Below are 23,028 nucleotides of genomic sequence, written 5' to 3' on the forward strand. Positions count from 1 at the left end.
TTTTTTTTTTTTTTTTTTTTTTACCCACCCGCTTATGTACGCAGGTCATGACAAGCTACCTACTCTTTCTGGAAACAGAAAAGAAAGGAGTTCCCAGAATAGTTCTCAGAGTCCCATCTCCACGACTGTTGTTAAAGAAACAGACCATTTCCACCTGGCTCTCTAATTGTACTGGGGTTACCTGTACAGCACATCTTGCCATTCCCTGACAGGGGAGCTGGGAACGAGCACCAAGGCGGCCCTGCTGCCTAAGGCAGCTCTGCTGGGCTCCTGCCTTCCCCAGGCTGCAATCTGACCAGCTGTGGGGGGTGACCCACAGTGCTGATCTGGAGGCGACCACATTTGCTTCTGTTACCACAGCACATCCACCCCGATCCTACACCCAGACTCACTGCGGCCTCCTGTCCCAGCCGTGGCTTCAGCCAGGACTTGACTCCGTCCAGAGTGAGGTTGACCCCAACTAGGCCCAGCTTTCCACGCCGTTTGATCAGCTGGTCTGGCTTAACCACCAAGCTCTGGAATAAGAGGGGTTTGTATTTACAGCAAGGAAAGATAGGGTAGAGTAAGAGGTGACAGTTTGGGGACCCAAAGCACAGCGTAGCCTGGTGGCTTCCAATCCACCCCACCCCCAGAGCGAATTCCACCCAACCTTCAAGGTCAACTCCCAGAAGCTTCCCTCACCTACCCCAGCCAACATCTTTCTTTTAACAACCAGGAATCTAAAGCCATCCTCACCCAGGATGGGGTCTGGCAGAGCAGGTGCTCACTGAATACGTGCTGAATGAGTAAGTGATTCCCTACCCTCCCTATGTGGTATCTTAGCTTCATTCAACTCCTCAGAATATCGACTAGCACCTGTGTTTCAAAAGAAAGAACGGAGACAGAGCCTTGGGGTGACAAAGGACCTTTGAGGACATCTGGTCAACCCGATCCCAGGGTTTGAACCCTGTCTATAAGACCAACAAGCAGCCCCTAGCCACTGCTCACACACCTCTAGGACCAGGAAATTCACCGCCTCCAGAGGCAGCTCGCTTTGTGGTTTGGGCTGCCTCATGGTGGGAGGAAACCTGCATCCCTGAATGCCTCCCCCTACTGGTACCAGCGCCCTCTGGGGCCTGCCAAAGAGGTCTAAGCTTCCAGACACCATCCCAACAATAGCCCTGCAGAGAGGAGCCTCTACTCCAGGGTGGATCCCATCAGCCATTCTACCCAAAGTACAACGTCACACTTCCTCGTGGCCCTGACATATTCCTGATAGGGTGGATGTTTTTCAGTGAGCAACTACCAAGTGCCAGGCAGCACACTGAATACTTTCCAGACATTGCTACTAATCCTTAAACTCACAGGGTGAGTGTTATGCCCATTTGACAGATGGGGAATCTAAAACTCCAGAGAGGTGAAATGGCTTGCCCCAGGCCACATGGTTAATATGTAGAGAGCTGCCATCTGTACTCCGGTTTGTCCAGTTCCAGTCCAGGCTCTGTACGCCGTGCCATGGGACCTCAGCATGCAGGGCCCGGGGCCAAACACAAAACGTGCTCAGCCCCCTGCACCCTGCCCACCCATGCAGACCATCTGCCATCACATGCCCCGGGGGGACATCTCCAGCAAACCGACTGCTTTCTCTTCCTGGGACTCTGGGCCTGGAGGAGGGGCTCAGGCCGGGGGGTGGGCTCACCTGGCTGAGCAGCCACGGGTGGTCCTGCAGCAGGTGGGCCCAGTCAGTGTCAGGGGTGACCCGGGCATACTTGAACCGGTTCTGGATGGCCGAGGTGGTGCAGATGTACTTATAGAGGAGTTCTTTGCCTGTCTGCTCGGAGATCGCCTTGGCCGACATGGCTGCAGAGGGCCCTGCTCTACCTGGTGGGGTGAGAGGGGCTGGTCAGAGGGGGTGGGGAGATGGAGGTGCTATCTTCTCCAGCAGGGCAGACCCATGCCCAGCTGCCCCCAGACAATAAAACCAGGTCTCAGCGCTTCTCTGAGGGAGAAGAGGGCTGCCCCAGGAGGAGGGATGGAAGGGAGATCTCAAACAGCGCTTCTAACATCACAGAAGGAGGATCGGGAAATGATGGATGAGGAAAGATGGTGGAGAAAAACAAAGGTGGCATTTATTTCCCCCAGGGACTCTTGGCCTCCACTCCCTCTAGGAAAACTAGCTCACCCAAGACCACATTCATCCTGGCACAAAGGAAGCCGGATGGGGAGACCAGGAATAGCAGGGATGTGACCCACACCTGAGTGCTAGTCTCACCCGAGGTGGGCATACAGACACTGAAACACACCCTCTGGTTCTGTGACCTGTGGGGAACACGGCCAAATGGTGCAATGCTGGCCTTACACGCCCTCCACGTTTGGTCTCCCCCACACCCAGACTCACCCACTTCACACTCTTATATACATCACCAGCCTGAAGGCTGGGCGAGCAAGTCTACTTAGCCTCACGCAGGACCAAGCCCCCAAGGAGCAAAGAGGAAGAGTCACGTCAAAGCCCATTTCTCCTAGGACACTAGACTCCCACCCAAGTTCAGAGCAGAAACAGGCTGGCGGAACTGTGACTTTCAGTGCATCCCACCCACCCCACTGAGTCATCCAGCTACTAATTTAGAGCAAAACAGAGGCCTCTCTGGGGACCACCCATACTGGTCACTTCTAACTGAGCCAGAGTTGGGAGAAGAGACAGAAACCATCCTCGGTCACATGTATGTGAGCCCTGGGAGGGACATGGAGATTTATGGCCTTGTTTCTTAGATGAGGAATAAAACCTCAGAGGGGTTAAGATAACTTGTCCAAGAAGCCTAATTAATAAGCGGGTTGGGCGGGGAGGACTTCCCTGGTGGTGCAGTGGTTAAGAATCCGCCCGCCAATGCAGGGGACACGGGTTCGAGCCCTGGTCCGGGAAGATCCCACATGCCGCGGAGCAACTAAGCCCGTGCACCACAACTACTGAGCCTGTGCTCTAGAGCCCGTGAGCCACAACTACCGAGCCTGAGTTCTAGAGCCTGTGCTCCGCAACACGAGAAGTTACTGCAATGAGAAGCCCGCAGGCCACAACTAGAGAAAGCCCACACGCAGCAATGAAGACCCAATGCAGCCAAAAGAAAAAAGAAAAAAAAAAGCAGGGGACCTAAGGCTCTTTTTTTTTTTGGCTGTGTTGGGTCTTCGTTGCTGCGCGCAGGCTTTCTCTAGTTGTGGCCAACGAGGGCTACTCTTTGTTGTGGTGCGCGGGCTTTTCACTGCAGTGGCTTCTCTTGTTGCAGAGCATGGGCTCTAGGCGCATGGGCTTCAGTAGTTGTGGTGCACGGGGCTTAGCTGCTCTGCGGCATGCGGGATCTTCCAGGACCAGGGCTAGAACCTGTGTCCCATGCATTGGCAGGTGGATTCTTAACCACTGCCAAACCAGGGAAGTCCGGGACCCAAGGCTTGAACCCAAACCCTCTCACTCCTGGTCCCCAGAAAACCCACATCTCAGCCCTAGAGAAAAGACCAGTTCTCCAAGAACCAGGCCATTTCCCCTACCTTCACCTCACAAGAGTCTCTGATGACATTCTTCATATTCCCTCCCCATCGCTTTGTCCTGACACACCCATTCTCTCTTGGGTAGTGCCAGGAGTGATTTGGGGAGAGAAAGGGTGGGGAGACGGGGAGGGAAAGGAAACCAAGTCATTCATGCCAAGAGCTTGGCCAGATCAGGAAAAGTCACTCCTGCCTCTCAAACAAAGACCCAGAACTGAAGTTGTTGAATTTGCTGGGGGAGAAAAGTCAAGTGTAAATAAAGGAGGGTGGAACTGGAGGGCTGGCTAGTTTATACACTCAGGAAGGCTGGTCACCATTCCCAGCTGAGGGAAGGCCGGTCTCCATTCCCAGCTGAGGGAAGGCCAGAGTTCCAGGGGCCACTCTGCACCTCCCTCCCAAAAGCCAGGCTGGGCTTCAGGTTCTCACCCTGGCTTGGCTGGCTCCCTCAGCCTCCCAGCTAGTCTCCAGCTCGGCACAATGGGTGCATTCAGTCTGGTGTCTGGCCCAAAGTCGGGTAGCTGGGAAGGGGCTCAAAGGAGACGTTCCCTTTTCTCACCTTCCCCTGGGATGACTTCCGGCTCCTTCTCAACATAAGTTTCCGAAGGAGGTACCTCAACCAGCCCCACTGCCTCACAGCCCTCCACCCCCCACCCACTCCAGCTCCATTTCCCAACCTCCTTGACTCAGACCAGAAAAACTGGTCCTGAAATCAGATGGGTACACGTGCCCCTACCCCCCTCCCAAACAGAGTGCAGCCCAGGGCAGATCAAGCAGAGAAAGGAGGGGGCAGCTGCTGACCACCCTTAGCGGGTCAGACACATCAGCCGCCGCAGATTCCAGGAGAAAGGAAGCCCCTCGCTAAGCCTCTCCAGCAGAGGGCACTCCCAGAACAACAACCCCCCAAACCTGGCACCTCCCCAAACAGAGACCCAACTTTGCAAAGAACACGGATGGGAAATGGGACCTTCTGCAGCTGAAAAAAAAAAAATCACAATTTTCTTGAACCCTTGTTCAAATCTCAGATCCAAGAACTCATCTTCAACCAGTCCTCGGGAGGGGATGGGAGAGAAGACAACAGGGGATGATACAGGATAGAAAAGTTTTGCCAGTTCACCCAAACACAGATTTGCCACTACAGCACTGTGGCTTAGATGGCGAAGGCCCCCTCAAAGCCAAGACAGAGAATTTACATGATAAAAAAAAGCAGGGAAAGAATCTGGCCTCTGCATATTCAAGACAGGGTAAGAAGGCTCACAAAGCCAGGGAGTGGACTGGGTGGAGATAAATCCGCAAGTTTAATCATTCAGTAGTGTCTCTCTAGGGCAGTGGCTCTTAACCTATTTGAGGTCTCAGACTCTTCTGAGCACCAGAAAAAAAGCCCTGGAAAACGTGCACATACCCAATTGTGCATATCATTTCAAGGTGGTGACCTATGACCATGATCTGACAGCCCAAAGACCAATAGCTAAGAACATCTGCTCAAGTGACAATAGGACTTAACGTGTATACCAGTCTGGGCTGGGAACACAACACACACACACACACACACACACACACACACACACACACACACCCCACTACAGAGTCTTGGGCTGCCTCCTCAGGAACTGAATAACTCAATGTGCTATCAAACTGGTGAGAGATGGTTTCAGGAAAGAGCTAAGACCCCAGGGGTCCACTCTGGGGCCCCAGAAACTGTTACTTAGCTAAATGTGGCAGAGGAACCTGAAAACACACACACAGACACACAGACACACTCACTCACTCACTCTCTCTCTCTCTCTCTCTCTCTCTCAATCCAAAGGAGGGACCTTCTGAGCAGAATGGGGTCTTTTCTGCAGACAGGATAAGTGGCCCAGAACTGAGTTCATCCACAGCAGCCACCGAGGGCAGAAGCAGCCCACAGAGAAGGCTGAATGAAAGGAGCCTGTTCCCCAGGACTGTATCCCTGGGACACAGCCAGTGGAGAGGAACCACTGGGGATGCTACTTATGGTCTCTGTGGGAAGGCCAAAGAGCACTTATTTTAAGGTTAGTATCTGTAGGATTGGGATTTTTTTGAAACGACAGACAATCCCTGGGGTAAAAGGAGGGGCAGAATTCTGAGGGTCCTCTACTGCAGCAAACATAGTGGAGAATGGGGGTGGAGGCACCAACCACCCAGCTCAGTGTCTGAGGGCTGTTCCCATCACCATCCTCCAAGCTGTTTAAGGAGCGCTTAAAAAAAAAAAAAAAAAAAAAAAAAAAAAAAAGCAGAAGCAACAGAAGCAGCGGCAGCAGCAGCAGCTCTATAAGAGGTGAAAACAACCCTCTGGGCAGCTGGGTCTACCAGCTGTCCTTCACCCAACATTTCAGAATCTCAGAAACCCAATGATCTGAGCTGGCTGGAACCCAGAGCAAAGTTAAAGGGTGGAGAGAGAAGCGGGCTGTGGGCTGGCTGACCAAACTGTGCTATGCACTGCTCCCCTCCCACCCCCCCAAAATCCTCTTCCCAGGCAGACTCCGGAGGACCACCTAATGGCAGAACTTCTTGGCACTTCACAGTATCCGCCAAGGTTGGAGAGGGCAGCTGGCGCCGCGACTGGCCCTCTGCCAAGCCCAACAGGAGGGCGGCGGCAGCATCCTCCAGCCCCATGAGGACCTTGCCTCGACCAAGCTCGGCAGCAACGCCAAGGGTGGGGAGGCAGACGGGTACCCCGGCCATCTGTCGCTTAGCGGCTGGACCCGACGGCACCTCCAGGGCTAGGAGGGTCTTTCCTGCACCGCCGATCCAAGGCTAGGTCCTCGTGGCGAGGCCTGGGTCGGCCCGGCCCCATGTGGCCCGCAGCGGCTGCGTGCCCCGTTCGCTCCCTCCACTTCGGCGCGGGGCTCAGTCGACTCTCCACAGAACTAAGAGGAAGGGCCTGAGCCCGGCTTATGAGGGGTAGGAGTGGGGAAACTAGCCACTACTTCCCGTCCCCGGCATCCAGTGGGAGGGACCCAGATGGGGGCAAGAGGTGGCCGGATAAAGCCCGACGAGGCTCGATGACTGGCCCCGGGGTGGGGATGAGGGGCTCCAGTTAGGGGCAAATGCAATTCGGCGGAGAGAAGACAGCCAAGGACAGCGGCAAGCCCTGTGCAAACTCCCAGGAACTGGAATGTGGAGGAGTGGGGGAGGGGAGGGGGCGACACAAGGCAACCAGCCGGGATCCCGGAGAAGGCTAACCTAAAGCTTAAGACCCTCAAAACTTCCAAGCAGGTGCAGAGAGCGCGCGTGAGCCCGAAGCCGGCGTCGGGGGAGGCGGTTCCGGGTTGGGGGAGGGAGGCAGGAAGCTCTGGACCAGGTGAGGTCCATCTCGCGAAAGCAGTCGCCCGCCACTCACCTCTCTGCGAAAGCCTGTGCGCGGCGCTCGGTCTACAGGCCCCCAAACACCGCTACTACCGGGAGCGCTCCAGCCTCCCGAGGCCGCCCGGGATCCGGCTTTTGTCCCGGCCCTGGCGGGCTTCTCCCCGCCCCCAACGGCACACTGCCCGAGCCGCCCGGCGATTGGCCATACGCTTTCCCTAGCCTGAGCTCCAGGGCTCCTCCCAATTCGCTGCCCGGTATAGCCCCGCCCCCGAGGCCGGGCCCCAGTGGCTGCTGGGACTTGTAGTCTCGCTGGTGCGTCTGTCCCAGACCGCTGGCCCGCACCGCCTCTCCGGAGCCTGCCAGGACAGGGAGGGGTCGGGGGCGGGGCCTCCGGTGGGGAGATAGGCCGGGCTACACTGGGAGGAGAACGTAGGAGGCTAGGGGCAGTGGCCTGATCGCTTAGGAGGTGGGCGGGCCGCAGCTGCGATGGGGGAGTTGGGGAGGGGGGCTGGGGTGTCAACCGAACGGGCTGTATAGCAGCTCTGGGGACCCGGAATCTCCTTCCTGTCTCCCCGGGGGAGAAACTGACGTCCGTATCCCCGCAGCCTGAAATCGGCCACAACGAACCCAGGTGCTTAGACCAGGTATTTAAGCAGCCGTGGTAGACTGCTTTCCCATTTGCACGTGGACCTTCGTTGAGCTGGTGGGGCGAGGCAGAGAGCCGAGTCTTAAAGATTAGACCTCCCAAAGTGGGTGGGATAGGGCGGAGGACCGGGTGAGCAGGTGGGGCTAGAAAGGTGTCAATCACACCACCTTGCGTCCTACTCACCTGCTCACCTCAGCGCAGAGCTGAGAATTCAACGTGAGATTCTAGCACAGAGCTGGGCCCATCTCTGCTGGTCTCCTGCTCCCGCCCCTCCCCCCACAATCCCACGCTTAGACACAGGAATGAACGAACTGCTGCCTTCCCCCTTCTCCATTACCTGTGAGACAGACTATATTTTCCAAGTCAAAATCTGGGACACCCGGCCTGACAGGTGCTGGTGAACTTGTGGGGCAGTATTTTTGAAATCAGACAGTCCTGGAAACCAAGACATATTTACTGCCGCGACATTCTGGAGCTTTCCTATGTCCACCCCAGTCCTCTAGGTCTCCCGAGCTGCTCCCTGACCCTAACAGCTGTCTAGCTCCAGGAAGGAGAATCATGCGCTGAGCAGCTCAGGTGAAGGGGTCAGCCCAGTGTGCAGAGAATCCGCATGGCCGTGTCCCTGCCAAGCACTGGGGTCATACACTGTAACGATGTTGACATTCTCGTGCACAAAAACTCTGCCAAACCCTTCTCCCTGCAATCCAGTCATAGCCAGGAGTGGGGCAGCTAAACTTGCTGCCCATGCCTGAACAAAGTGATCCCTTTTGATGTCACTTTCTAGCCCCTTCCCTTGGGCATCTTTTTGAAATAGCAGTTCCTCAACTCCCCTCTCCTCTTGGTCATGAAGAGTCTTCCACTCCTACATGGAGTGAGCTCCACCCCTACCAAGAATCTCCCCAAATAGCATCAATCTTGGAGAAAGATCACCTCATCACAGCTAAAGAAAGCATCTCCTATGAAGGTACTCCTTTTCTGGCCTTGGTGGATAGCAACTCAGGATCTTCGTGGGCTAGTGGGAAGATTGCAATCAGGGGGAATCAACTGCATAGCAATTATCCCTCTGGTTAGAAAGATACACTCATCCAAACAACAAGGTCCTACTGTATAGCACAGGGAACTATATTTAATATCCTGTGATAAGCCATATGGAGGGCTTCCCTGGTGGCGCAGTGGTTGAGAGTCCGCCTGCCGATGCAGGGGACACGGGTTCGTGCCCCAGTCCGGGAAGATCCCACATGCCGCGGAGCGGCTGGGCCCGTAAGCCATGGCCGCTGAGCCTGCGCGTCCGGAGCCTGTGCTCCGCAATGGGAGAGGCCACAACAGTGAGAGGCCTGCGTACCGCAAAAAAAAAAAAAAAAAAAAAATAGGGAAAAGAATATAAAAAAGAATACATATATGTATAACAAGCACTTTGCTGTACAGCAGAAATTAACACAACATTGTAAGTCAACTATACTTCAACAACAACAACAAAAAAACACTCATCCAGAAACAGGCATCCAAGTAGAACATAAACTATAACAAACTTTGTATATCAACTTGACAATGTGGAGAAAAAATTTAAATGCACATGTCCTTTGCCCCAGCAATTCCACTTCTAACAATTTATCCTTCAGATATATTTGCAGATGTACATGTTTTCTTCATTGCTGTCTCTCCAGCACTTTGAGTGGGGCCTGGTACATAGTAAATGCTCAATAAATATTTGCTGAGTGATTATGTCCCCCATCTAGATGTTGCTGGACCCAAGTCTGACTAGTCCTGGGTAGGACAACAAGAAAGTAACTGTCCAAGGAGTTAGGGAGGAGAGGTGCTGGCCAGAGTGTCCATGAGCCAATCGCTGAGGTTTTTCAGTTCTCTCAGTGGTCCCATTCCAGGCCTCTAGCCCCAACCTCGCCCAGGAAGACTCCCTCATTACCTCACCATGCCCCCACAGAGGCTCCTCTGCTTCAAATTAATCAATCTGGGCCCCATCTTCTCATCTTTCTGTTCTGACTTAAAAGCTCTAAACTCTTTTGATTTTCCCTTTTGAATCACCTTCCTCCTCTTTTAGACTGGGCAGAGGACAGGTCCATGTCACTGGGTACCATCTCTGAGCCCAGGCTTTGGGCATTCTATCTCAGTTTCAGAAGCCTTAGACTACCTGACGACTCGCCCCTAGATTTTAATCCATTTTGGCTAATATTCATTGAGCACCTACTATGTGAAAGGCATGGGCGCTAGCACATACTCCTCACAGCAACCCCTTGTGCTAAGTGTCATCATCATTTTGCAGATAAGCAACTGACCCTCTGCCACCAGGTCCCTTGCCTAGTCCACTACAACCTGCTGCAGGTGCAGAGGAGGGAAAGATAATTATATCCAGTGCATCTTCCCATTGGACGATAAGCTCCTCAAGACTTGGGAATGTGCCTTGTTCATTATGGCATCCCCAGTGCCTAGCATGGGGCTAGGCACATATTAGGCACTCACTGTATATATGACTGAATATACGCTGGAATGAATGTGTGAGTGAAAGAAAGAAATCATAGGGGGACAGTAGGGGGAGGAGGGAGGAGATGCAGCCAGGAGGAGGGTCTACGGGAGTGTGCAGTTCTAAATCCACCTCTCTCTTGTGACAGCCAGAGACAGGGGCTTACAGCAGAGACCCATCGTCCTTCACCCTGTGGAGAACCAGGGGGAGTTCTCACTCCTGCAACACTCAATTTTTTCCCAACACCAATTGGAGCCAAGGGCCTGTGTGCCCCGGAGAAGTGCCCCAGGGAGGTCCACCAGAGCCAGCATCTGTACTCAGGACGTATCTTCCAGCCAGACCAACCAATTCCTGGCTGGCCTCTTTCTAGTCATCTCCAACTTTACCCTCACCCTGTCTTAAAAATTGCTGCTGCAATAGTTTCCTGTGAAATTCCCCCTTCTTTCAGGAAACTTTCCCCTAGGAAGGCAGTTACCGCTTTCTGTTCCAAGACAGAGCCTGCATGACTCCTCCCTAACAGATCACTCAGCCTTGACCTTTACTTGCCATGTTTTACCTTATCTCTGAGTGAATTTGTCATTTTTGCCTCTTGTCTCTCTTTGCGTTCCATTTTGGGGAATTCTCTCAAGGGCAGGTAGAAGGTGTATAGATAAGAGCTGTCAGGCTCCATCAGGGCCAAAGTCTCTACCCTGACACCAATTTTTTCTTTTCTTTAATACTTATTTATCTATTTGGCTGTACCTAGTCTTATTTGCAGCACACGGGATCTTTTAGTTGAGACATGTGGGATCTAGTTCCCTGACCGGGGATCGAACCCGGGCCCCCCTGCATTGGAAGCGAGGAGTTTTAACCGTTAGACCACCAGGGAAGTCTCCCGACACCAATGTTAAGAGACATCCTGGGATGTCTGGAGGCCTCATCCCAAGCACAGGTTGCATTCTCCTCTCTCCCTCACAACTTAGGTGTTGTCGCAAGGATGCACAGCCCCTCGTGCTGCTTATTCAGGGCTCCTTGATGACAGATTCATAGAAAGTCAGAACCAAAAGAGACCTCAGAAATACCCTAGTCCAATTCTCTAATTTTACAAAGGAAATACAGGGGAAACTGAGGTCCAAAGAGGTGAACTTACTGCAGATGGGAAGGCAGATTGATGCAACTACTTTGGGGGACTTCCTTGGTGGTGCAGTGGTTAAGAATCCGCCTGCCAATGCAGGGGACACGGGTTCGATCCCTGGTCCAGGAAGATCCCACATGCCGCGGAGCAACTAAGCCCATGCGCCACAATTACTGAGCCTGTGCTCTAGAGCCCGCAAGCCACAACTACTGAGCCCGTGTGCTAACACTACTGAAGCCCGCATGCCTAGAGCCCATGCTCCACAACAAGAGAAGCCACCGCAATGAGAAGCCCATGCACCACAACTAGAGAAAGCCCACACGCAGCAACGAAGACCCAACGCAGCCAAAAAAAAAAAAAAACTACTTTGGAAACCATTTGGCATTTATCTTATAAAATTAAAGAGTCACATACACTAAGACCCTGCAGCTTCACTCCTAGGTATGTATCCCGGAGACTCTCACACACATATGTGCGAGGACACACATGCAAGATTGTCCAACAACTGGACAGAGCCCAGATGTCCATCGACAGTTGGATGGATGGATGGGTTGTGGTATATTCATACAAGGAAAAACTTGACAGACAGCAGGGGAAAATGAATGAATTGCAGCTACCCACAGCAACATGAATGCGTCTCAAAAAACAAGTGTTGAGCAAAGAAAGTAGACCATAAAAACACAGTTATAGTAGGATTCAATTCACATAGAGTTAAAACAAGCAAAACTAAATTGTATTATTTGGGATGGATACATAGGTGGAAAAACCACAGAGAAAAGCAAGGAAATGATTATTGAATAAAAAAAGGACAGTGGTTCTTTCATTTCATATGTATTTACTGAACTCCTGCAATGTGCCACATGCTATTCTGGGCACTGGAGCAACAACAGTGAATGAAACAAGCAAAGATTCTCACCCTGTGGAGCTCACATTTTATCAGCAATAAACAATTCATAAAATAAATAAAGAAGTTATAATAGTTATATTGGAAGGTGGTGCTATGGAAAAAAGAAAAGCACAGAGGCTCAAGAATTCCCAAATCAGGGAGGGATAAATTAGGAGGTTGAGATTAACATATACACACTACTATATATATAGAATAGATAAACAACAAGGACCTACTGTATATAGCACAGGGAACTCTACTCAATATTTTGTAATAACCTGTAAGGGAAGAGAATCTGAAGAATATATATATGTATGTATAACTGAATGGCTGTGCTGTACACCTGAAACTAACACAATTTTATAATCAACATACTTCCATAAAAAAATTAATTAGTTAAAGCAAATAAATGAATAAACAATTCCCGCATTGGAAGCTGAGGGCAAGTAGGTTGCAGTATTATAGAGGATGGGCAGGGTTAGCCTCATTGCAAAGGAGAAATTTGAGCAAATGCATGAAGGAGGGGAAAGTGTCAGTTAAGTGGTCGGGAGGCAGTATTCCAGCCCAGTCCCAGGCCCTTTGGAGCTGAGAGAACAGGCCAAGAGAAGGCCCTTAAGGAAGGAGTCTAGCTGGTGTCTTCCTGCGTGAGGAACAGTAAGGAGGCCAGGCGGCTGGAGCACAGGGCGTGATGGTGAGAGTAACTTTTATTCTGAGTGAAATAGGGGACCATTATAGGGTTTTAAACAGAGTGCCATGATCTGAGTTATATCTTAGAAGGAGTATTCTGACTCCTGTGTTGAGAAGGAAGGGGGCAAGGGTAGAATGCGGAGACCTAGTTGGAAGGATCTTGCATTAATCCAAGAGAGAGACCATGGGGGCTCCGACCAGAGCAGTAACTGGAAAGGTGGTGGTTACCTGGGTAGGGGTGGCAGTGCAGGAGTGGGGTTGTGATTGGGGAGGGGGCCACACAGGGAGCCCCCTGTTGGTAATGTGTTTCTTGACTTACCTGTGTGATGAATGCATGGGTGTTCATTTTATAATTATCTATTAAACTGTACATGTATGTTTCATTGATGTTTCTGTACCTATGTTTTAATTCACAGTAAATGAGGAAGTAAAGAAGTAACATAAGGAGACCAGCTAGTAAATGGCTGGGACAGGTTGGGATCCAATTCCAGTGCCTTTTACCCTACCAATCCAACCCAAGACACGCATCCCAGCTCAGTTCCCCTATATCCTGGTGCTGTGGCTTGGGGCAAACCCTGTCACCTCTCTCTGGCCCAGTGTTTCATCTGGGAAACCAGGAAAGTACTGCCTGGCTCCCTCCCTCCCTTGGGTGCTGTGAATATCACAAAGTGTTTTGTAAACTGCCAAAAAGCACACGTTACTGTTGCTGTTTTATTGAATTTAAAAAAACATCTTTACTGATATATAATTGCAGTACAATAAACTGTACATATTTAAAGTGTACCATTTGATGAGTTTTAACACATGCATACACAATGAAAACGTTACCACAATCAAGATAATACACAGGGACTTCCCTGGTGGTCCAGTGGCTAAGACTCTGTGCTCCCAGTGCAGGGGGCCTGGGTTCAATCCCTGGCCAGGGAACTAGATTCCACATGCATGCAGCAACTAACAGTTCTCATGCCACAACTAAGGAGCCCACATGCAGCAACTAAGACCCAGCACAACCAAATAAATAAATAAATATTTTAAAAAAAAAAAGATAATACACATATCCTTCACCCCCCAAAAGTCTCCTTCTACTCCTTTGTAATCTATCCTTCTCTGCCCTATACCTCCAAGTTCCCAGGAGACACCGTTTTGCTTTTGGGCAATAAAGTTTGCATTTTCTAGAATTTTATATAAATGGAATTATATAGTCTTTTTTTGTACGAATTCTTTCATTCAGCATAATTACCTTGAGATTTATCCATGTTACGCATGTATCAGTAATTCTTTCCTGGACTTCCCTGGTGGCGCAGTGGTTGAGAATCTGCCTGCTAATGCAGGGGACACGGGTTCGAGCCCTGGTCTGGGAGGATCCCACATGCCGCGGAGTAACCAGGCCTGTGGGCCACAACTACTGAGCCCTTGTGCCACAAATACTGAAGCCTGCACACCAGAAGCCCCTGCTCCGCAACAAGAGAAGCCACAGAAACGAGAAGCCCACGCACAGCAACTAGAGAAAGCACCCCCCCGCAGCCAAAAATAAACAAATCTTTTAAAAAAAATATGTAGTAAATGCAGGGTGTTTATTGGAACCTAGAAGAACCTAGTCCACCTTTTTGGGGGGGGGGAGTGGTGGTATGGGGAAGGACATCAAGAAACGCCTGGAGGGGCTGAGGGCCTGCCAGGTGCTCACTAAATGTGTCACATTGAAGGTTAGTGCCCTTAGGTGCCTGGCCCAGGGTCACGCAGTAAGTGTACACAGACCTAGCACTCCGACTCCAAAGTCCAGGGCTCTCTCCCTCTAATAGTGGTACACGTGCACATATCCTTGCCACGAATGCCTTACCCCTATTTGGAATTCTGACCCCAACCTTCTTGCTGTTTTCCTGGCTGTAAATTCTGAACGCCACGCAACGCCGGGAAGAACCGATGTAGCGTGCAACAGCCAACATTACAGAGCGTCCCCGCCTCGCAGACGCACTGCAGCTGCTCGCCCCGCTCCACGCGCGGCTGCCTGGACGCATGCGCACGCTGGCAGCGGTTGTGCCCGGGACTCAGCCTTGCGCGCGAGGGGCGGGGCCGGAAGCAAGTCTACGTTTCCCTGTTGGTAAGAGACAGAGCTTCCACAAGCCAGACAGACGTTCTCAGGCTTCTTTTCCTCCCTTTCTCCGCTTCATCGTCTCCGAATTGCGTCACTATGGCGGACCCAGAAACTGAAGGCCTGCGAAGCACCTTCCCCTCTTATATGGCGGAGGGCGAGCGGCTCTATCTGTGCGGGGAGTTCGCTAAAGCCGCCCATAGCTTCAGCAACGTGAGTCGCGCTCCGAACCTATCAGCCACCCATCACTGAGGTCCTGATGATTCCTGAACCACCCTATTGTTTCCATTATTCCACTGTTACTGATTGATGCACATCTGTCACAGATAAGCCCCTGTTTGGCCCACTTGCTTTCTGCCTGGTTGTTAATAACCAACCTCTGTGTTATCAGTTACCTCGTCTCCTATTTTTTTTACTCAAATGTTTTGCGATTGGCCTCCTTCCTCAGTTTCCCATAACTGGCTGGGAGATTGGCTGGGAGGCTGCTTGCAGAAGTGAAGTCTGGCACACGGTTGCTTCTGGAAGGTGGTCAGTGAATAACTAACAACGTAAAACTACTGTAGTATAAATAGTTCCACTCGACCCTAAGGGGATTGAGTGCTATTTTAGGATACCAGGCTTAACTGCTAAGTGGCAAGCTTATGGGGGAGGTGCTGTTATTACGCCATTTTGTAGATGAGGAAACTGACATAGAAGTTGAGTAATACGCCCAAGATCACTGAACTTACGAGTGGCAGAGGAAGGATTCAAACTCAGGCACTCAGACTTCAGTGCTGAGGTGCTAACCACCATACTCTACTGTACTGTCTCCCAAATAAGCTTTTGTATGTTTTTATGACTGTTTCTTTTATGACAAATAGCCCGCTTGTTACAAATGGAGTGGTAGGATAGCCCTGTAACCAGTCCGAAGGCTCCCCCTAAAGTCAAGCTTCTCAACTGCTACCTAGAGTCTTTGGGCCCTTTGGATCACCAACCACATCCTAAAACCAAAAATAATTGATCGGATGGGCCAACAATTAAGTTCAGGGGCCCTGCCCCGCGCATTCTCCTCTTTCTGGATCCTGTTTCATCCTGGAGAAGCTCAGGTGGTGAGAAAAGAACATCCCGAGGGCCTATAGCTTTAGGTGGGAAGTGGGCTTTTCTAGGAAAGAAAGTGGTTACTTCCTCTTCCTGGAAAAGTGTAAAGGTCTTAGACAGGGGCGGCTACAGCCTGACGCCTCAGGAAGGACAGTACACTGCAGACTATGGTAATGACCTTAAGAGAAGAGAGGACATGGAGAGTAGGGGAAGCATTCTGCTGCCACTTTAGGGCCGAAATCACAGTTTCCATTTTCCCGGCACTTTCATCTTAATTCCCTGAAATAGTGATTCATTCTCAATAAGCTATGTGAAAAGAGAGGGCACATGGAATGGATAACCAAGTTGCAGGTTGTCTAAAATCCATTTTGTTAGCCTTCAGAATGCTTAGCCTTCGAGTGGTATTTTGAATGTGTCGTGCAGCCATTACAGGTTCATGGTTGAATTTTTATGCACCAAACACCCTATGATTCTGAGTGGACTGGAGGCATCCCAGACACTAGGAGAAATTCTGAATATCCACAGGGTAGCATATTCTCACATCTCAACCAGTGGTTTCCACAATAGCTTGTGATTTTACCTTGTTCCAGATGAGCCAGATGCAGATAACCTAGTTGACTGAGCAGAGACCAGTGTGGTGCTGCTTTTAGTCTGAAAAGATCCAAAGACCTGTTTGCTGGCCTGTGGAGTCCCCTTGAAACTCTGGCAGGAGGGTTTGGGCTGCTGTGTCCGTTTCGGCTTCTTACCTCGCCCTGCCTGGTGCCTGTTGACCTGAGTGGTTTCTTCCTCAGGCTCTTCACCTTCAGAACAGAGATAAGAACTGCTTGGTTGCCCGCTCCAAGTGCTTCCTCAGGATGGGAGAGCTGGAGAAATCCCTGGCAGATGCTGAGGCTTCACTCCAGGGTGACCCGGCTTTCTGCAAGGTGACCGTAAGGGTGGGAGGACTCACTTCATCACTCCACCGCCTGCAGCAGCCTCTCATTAGTACTGGTTGAAGAACCAGGCAGACTGCCTGGAGTTTGTTGCCGTTTCCCTTCATAGGTTACTTGCCTGGCTCTCTGCCCCTGTAACCCAACATTTATCCTCAACCCAGGGACCCTTCTGTTCCACCACACCTGAGTCCTAGAAGGCCTTGTCTGCCCTCCTTGATTTGACTTCCTCTCATTTCAGGGGATTTTACAAAAGGCGGAGACCCTGTACACCATGGGAGACTTTGAATTTGCCTTGGTGTTCTATCATCGAGGCTACAAGCTGAGGCCCGATCGGGAATTCAGAGTTGGAATTCAGAAAGCCCAGGAAGCCATCAACAATTCAGTGGGAAGTGAGTGACCATGAGGCCTATGCCCTTATCCAGGAGGCTCTTGGAATCCTTAGGTTTGGGGGAAGGCCCGAGGTGCACTGGGTGAGCAGCCACCACCGGAAGGGCTACAGGGAGTCCCAAGCGTGGATCTGGCTGCTCATGATTTCCTTGAGGATTAGGAACTGTCCACTGGGAAGACCAGTCCCCCGATCCGCTGTACCGAGCACTGCAGTGTCTGGTTCTCTCCAAAGCCAGATGAGAAGCACCATTTTACTCACCCCAAGACAGACGAGTAGGGCTCTTTTTGGCCTGGCGTCATAGGGTAGAATGAGGTCCTGAGCCCAGCCCTCCCCGGTCCCTGGCTTCCTCCCTTACCTCATACGCACCAAGGGCTGGCTCTGCCCATCAGCTTAGTGGGGGCGAGGCTGGGTGGAGAGCTTGCCACTATGGGCGGCAGAGTGTGGAAGTGGAGAGCACCCCTGGTGCCCAGGGCCTGCTGTGGCCTTAGGCTAGTGGGGGCTGCCTGGCTCCTAGGAGAGTGTTGAACCATTTGCTTGCTAGCCAGCTTCCACCATCCTCCTGCCAAAGGCAACTATTTCCACATAAAATATGTGATAGATTGTGCCTGGGGACCTGGCCGACCTGAGCCCCAGCTTTTGTCCTCGCAGGCCCTTCTTCTGTTAAGCTGGAGAACAAGGGGGACCTGTCCTTAAGCAAGCAGGCGGAGGTAAGGGCCCTGGCCGCTCTGACATCATCTCCTTCGGAAGGCAGAGGCCACATGTGCCTGAGGAGCACAGGAAGTTCAGCTCGGTGCTCTGTGATGACCTAGAGGGGTGGGATGGGGGCAGTGCTGGGAGGGAGGCCCAAGAGGGAGGGGTTATAGGTATACATAGAGCTGATTCACTTCACTGTACTGCAGAAACTAACACAACACTGTAAAGCAATTATACTCCAATAAAAAAAAACAAGTCTTAATGGCCCTCGTGCCTGGGAGTGATGAGCTCCTGGCCAGTGCGGGCAGTCATGAGATTCTGCCCCAGCTCCTGAGGGGTTTTGGGAGTGTAGCTGTTCCTGGACCAGACACGCTCCATGGTTCTCAGCCCACGGAGGTCCTGGAGGGAGTGGTCTGGGATCACAGGCTCAGGGGACCTTGGCTGGGTGCTCCAGGCTCCTGTCTGAGGCTCTGTTGTGTATTGCTCCATATTCCCAGAGCGTGCAAGCCCAGCAGAAGCCTCATCCCATGAGACAGCTCGTACACCATCCCAAGAGAGAGTCCAAGCGGAACGGCTCACTCAAGAGCGAGAAGATCACCCGACAGCTCCTGGGCGAGCTCTACGTGGACAAGGAGTATCTGGAGAAGCTCCTGTTGGATGAAGGTTTCAGACACTTTTTTTGCAACAGGGAACTCGGGGCGAAGGAAATCTGGGGTGGATGCTTAACGTATAAGCCAGAGGCAGAGCCTTTCAAAGGATATTTGCCGACACGTTCCTCTGGAAAGGTTTTGCTACCATTCTCATTTTACAGATGAGGAAACTGAGGCGTAGGGAGGTAAAGTGACTCAGTGACACGGCTCTCGGATTTGAATCCAAGAAGTCCAGTTTCTGAACCAGAGCTCTTAAGTGCTATGGTACCCTGGGAGGGAACGCCGAAGATTTACCACTGCGGTCCCCAAAGGGGTATCCCCTGAGCCTTCAGTCTGTACAGAGGGCAAAGGAATCCAGCTTGGAGGTGCTAGAAGGGGAATCCTAGGACCGTGGAACTATAATGTCCTAAAACCTCATCTTCTCTAATCCCTCCTTTTATCAGAGAGACCCCGAATGGGGAGTAACTTGTCCAAGGTGACGAGCAAGCTAGTGGTGGAGTTGACAGCAGAGCCCAGGCCTCCTAACCTCCAGTGCAGCACTCTTCCCACCACACCGTGCTGGCAGGGAGAGGAAATAGGACGGAGCCTATTTCCTCATTAGACATTCATTATATGACTGTCTCATATAAACATGGGTGGTGGGAGTGTTGCCATTAGCTGTTGAGCCTGAGCAGGGATCACCCTTGAAGCCAATGCCTTTTCTCCAGAACTGACTTCCCAAGGTCCTGTGTAGGATTCCCGGCAGGCTGTGTCTCGGGGGCAGCTTCACTGCTGGCACAACTCCTCTGTAACAGGCCTGGATGCTTCCCTCCCTGCAGAGGGGCTTCCATGGAAGGAAGAGGTGGCCGGAACATTACCCAAGTGGCCTTGCAGCTTTGCTCCCAGCTCTGACCTCTGGTTAGGCAGGTGAGCAGAGCTCGGGCATGCCCCTCCAGGTCCCAGCTTGCACTGGCACACTTGGCACCTGGGGACTTGCTTGTCACTGGCAACCTGGACCAGGTTGTGCATTTCTCCTTTGTCTTCTCTGAGGACACAGCTTGAAATAAGGGAGCCCCGAGGGCTGGGAGCTTTTCAGAATGCTATCTACCAGCTGCTGCTTCTGCTGGTTCCTCAGGTCTTGCCATAAGGGGCCTGTGCTCGAAGCCCTGTGCCATGAGAGTGCCCGAAGAAGGGGGCTCTGGCCTTGTCTGGACCCAGTTAGACCCACTCTCCCACCCACGTGCTCTTGCTTTCATTACTGTCCCCCAATTCCAGGGAGAGGTCCCCACAGGGAGACCCTTAGCCAAGAGGAGGTGACTCCCCTTAGACGCCTCCCCACACCCTTGCCCACAGACCTGATCAGAGGCACCATCAAGTGTGGCCTGACTGTGGAGGACCTCATCATGACGGGCATCAACTACCTGGACAAGCGCAGTGACTTTTGGAGGCAGCAGAAGCCCATCTACGCCAGGGAGCGGGACCGGAAACTGACGCAAGAGAAGTGGCTGCGGGACCGCAAGCGCCGGCCCTCGCAGACGGCCCGCTACATCCTCAAGAGCCTGGAGGACATTGACACGTGTGGGTGGTGTTCTCAGAAGGGCGGGCCTGTGGCCAGGTGGGGACAGAGCCGCACGGCAGCCGGAGCCCCTGGCTTCGCTGGCCTGTGGGTGGAATCTGGAGGGGGAAGGGGGCGCTGCTCCCCGCTCCACATCCCCTCTCTCCCTTCCCAGTGCTGACCAGTGGCAGTGCTGAAGGCAGCCTTCAGAAAGCTGAGAAAGTGCTGAAGAAGGTTTTGGAATGGAACAAAGAGGAGGTGCCCAACAAGGACGAACTGGTTGGAAACTTGCACAGCTGCATAGGGAACGCCCAGATCGAGCTGGGGCAGATGGTGGCAGCCCTGCAGAGCCACAGGAAGGACCTGGAGATCGCCAAGGAATAGTGAGTGCCTGCAAGGGCTTGGAAGGCCAAGCGGCCGAGGCCTGGGGCGGGGGCTACGTCTCAGCCTTTTGCCAGGGCTGCTGGTGGCTGAGCTCGCACTTTCTGCCCTGTGTGCCTGAGGTGGATTCCCCCAGAGGGAGGAGCCACCTACCCAGGACAAGGGCACACCTAGACCGTCAGCTTTTTTTTGCCACAAAAGGAAGGTCGTGGCCCCAGACTCCAAAAAGCTCCCAGTGGTTTGGCTCTTAGGGATATTTTTATTTTTATGTCATCTCCACAAGCATTCATCAACTCCAGACATGCCAGATGTTGCTAGCATTGCAAACACAGCAGTGACCAGACACAAGGCTCATTTCCCCACAGAGATAAAGCAAAAAGTGACACAGCTAATAAATCGCAACTGTGATAAGTGTCATAAGGAAAAAGTACAGGACCCGGTGCTATGAAAAGTGTATTCCAGGAGGCCTTGACTGGGTGTTGGGGACACACTTGGCTTGTGGGAGGGCCCAGAGGTAGGCAGGAGGGAGCTTAAGGACAAGAGGAGACTGGACCAAGCAGGTAGGGGTTGGATCAAGCAGGGCCTCGGAAACCATGGCACTGACTAAGAGCTTGGGCTTCGAAGTTGTACCTCCCAGCTGTGGGGCCTTAGGCAGGCACTTAACTAACCTCTTGCAGCCTGGGTCTCCTCTGTCAAATGGACAAAACAGTAGCCCTCACCCGATAGGGTAGCAGGGAGGGCGACATGCAGAAGTGTACATGAAGATCTCATGAGAGCGCTGCGTATCCGTGATGACTACTGTGTTGGTTCTCGGGAACCAACTCTTCCCAAGACTTGATGGCCCCTCTCAGGGGTACCATCACTTTCTGGGCACCCTGGTTCTAACCTCTGGAGTCATTTGTGACCTTCTCTTGCCCGGTTCTACCCGCCCCACAGTTCTGAGCCTCTCCCAGTCTCCAAGCCTCCCATTTCTGTTTTAACTTTTTAAAAACTTATTTAATTTATTTATTTTGGCCACACTAGGTCTTAGTTGCAGCATGCGGGATCTCTTATTGTGGCACGCAGACTTCTTAGTTGTGGCATGTGGGATCTAGTTCCCCGACCAGGGATCGAACCCAGGCCCCCTGCATTGGGAGCGCGGAGTCTTAGCCACTGGACCGCCAGGGGAGTCCCTCCCATCCTCCCACTTCCTCTCAGGTCAGCCCTCACCTCTCCCAGCCTTGAGCTGCTCCCACACGTCACCTCCAGCGACATGCTGATTTTCACCTGTCGACGGTCCTTCCACTGCTGACACACAGGCCTTGGGCCCTCACCTCCTGCAGGTTAAAAGCAAATGCCTTCACTTGGCACTCAGGGCCCTCTCTGAACCCACTTCTGCACAGCCCTCCAATGTCAGTCCACCCTTCTGGGCCAAACCGTATCTCCTGAACACGCCCGCCATCTGTGTTCTCCCCCTTGCTCATCTGAGTCCTAGAAGCTGTCCGTCCGTTCCCAGCTCATTTCTCACCTGCCCTCACCATGCTGAGCAGGAATCTCGCACGTTGGCCATTCCAGGAGTAGAAAACAAGCAAACAACAACCAGCTTTGGAGACAGACCTGAATTTGATTCCTGCCTTTGGCACTTAGAAGCAGTGTGGATTTGATTCATTGCTGACCCTCCCAGTTTCCTCATCTCTAATGAAGGCATAATAATACCAACTCATGGGGATTCTGAGGATTAAATAAGTATATACAGTACTTTGGATCCAACGTTCTCCTGTGCCCTAAAGACATAAATCTTTACTTCTTGCCTCCCTTCTGAGCTCCGGACCTGCATATGCAACAGAGTCCAAGGCATTTCCACTTGGATGTCCCAGAGGAGCCCCAAATTTAACATGTTCGAAGTGGAGCCCCTCATCTTCCTGCCAAATCTCTTGCTTCAGGGCCCCCTATCCGTGAAGATGGCACTGGTGGCCACTCAGTCCCCAGGAAGGAGCCAAGGTGGCTTCCCAGACACCTCCCTCCCCTCACCGCTCACGCCAGCCCGCCATGGCCCATCCACGCCTCCTCCTGCCATCAAGAGAACATTCCCCAGACTTCCCTGGTGGTGCAGTGGTTAAGGATCTGCCTGCCAATGCAGGGGCCACGGGTTCGTGCCCTGGTCCGGGAAGATCCCACATGCTGCGGAGCAACTAAGCCCATGCGCCACAACTACTGAGCCTGTGCTTAGAGCCTGCGAGCCACAACTACTGAGCCCACGCACCACAACTACTGAAGCCTGCGCGCCTAGAGCCCGTGCTCCGCAACAAGAGAAGCCACGGCAATGAGAAGCCCGCGCACCATGACCAAGAGTGGACCCTGCTCGCCGCAACTAGAGAAAGCCCACGCACAGCAATGACCCAACGCAGCCAAAATTAATTAATTAAAATAAAAATAGGGCTTCCCTGGTGGCACAGTGGTTGAGAGTCCGCCTGCCGATGCAGGGGACACGGGTTCATGCCCCGGTCTGGGAAGATCCCACATGCTGCGGAGCGGCTAGGCCCGTGAGCCATGGCCGCTGAGCCTGCGCGTCTGGAGCCTGTGCTCCGCAACGGGAGAGGCCACAACAGTGAGAGGCCCGCGTACCGCAAAAACATTAAAAAAAAAGGACATTCCC

At 52.4% G+C, this 23,028-nt stretch overlaps 2 protein-coding genes across 4 annotated transcripts in view; one reads left to right on the top strand and one right to left on the bottom strand.

Annotated features, from left to right (window-relative positions):
• Positions 1-7,005, bottom strand: part of ACLY (ATP citrate lyase) — a 42,704-nt gene extending 35,699 nt beyond the window's left edge. Inside the window, exons 1-3 of one of the 3 annotated variants that reach the window (XM_007447154.1) lie at positions 6,875-6,906; positions 1,679-1,860; positions 393-515 (exon numbers count right to left, since the gene is read on the bottom strand). In XM_007447154.1, coding sequence (XP_007447216.1) covers positions 393-515; positions 1,679-1,837 — 282 coding nt within the window. In that variant the 5' untranslated portion in view covers positions 1,838-1,860; positions 6,875-6,906. Of the gene's footprint in view, positions 1-392; positions 516-1,678; positions 1,864-6,874 lie in introns of all 3 variants that reach the window. The other 2 variants (XM_007447156.1, XM_007447155.1) reach the window with 2 other exon arrangements.
• Positions 7,006-14,749: 7,744 nt separating this feature from the next.
• The window catches only part of ODAD4 (outer dynein arm docking complex subunit 4), a 27,666-nt gene continuing 19,387 nt past the window's right edge, over positions 14,750-23,028 (top strand). The window contains exons 1-7 of the mRNA XM_007447157.1: positions 14,750-14,951; positions 16,607-16,738; positions 16,986-17,136; positions 17,784-17,842; positions 18,326-18,491; positions 19,811-20,035; positions 20,188-20,395. Coding sequence (XP_007447219.1) covers positions 14,838-14,951; positions 16,607-16,738; positions 16,986-17,136; positions 17,784-17,842; positions 18,326-18,491; positions 19,811-20,035; positions 20,188-20,395 — 1,055 coding nt within the window. The 5' untranslated portion in view covers positions 14,750-14,837. The remainder of the gene's footprint in view (positions 14,952-16,606; positions 16,739-16,985; positions 17,137-17,783; positions 17,843-18,325; positions 18,492-19,810; positions 20,036-20,187; positions 20,396-23,028) is intronic.

This window comes from Lipotes vexillifer, unplaced genomic scaffold, assembly GCF_000442215.2.
Source record: "Lipotes vexillifer unplaced genomic scaffold, Lipotes_vexillifer_v1.1 scaffold541, whole genome shotgun sequence".
NCBI lineage: Eukaryota > Metazoa > Chordata > Mammalia > Artiodactyla > Lipotidae > Lipotes > Lipotes vexillifer.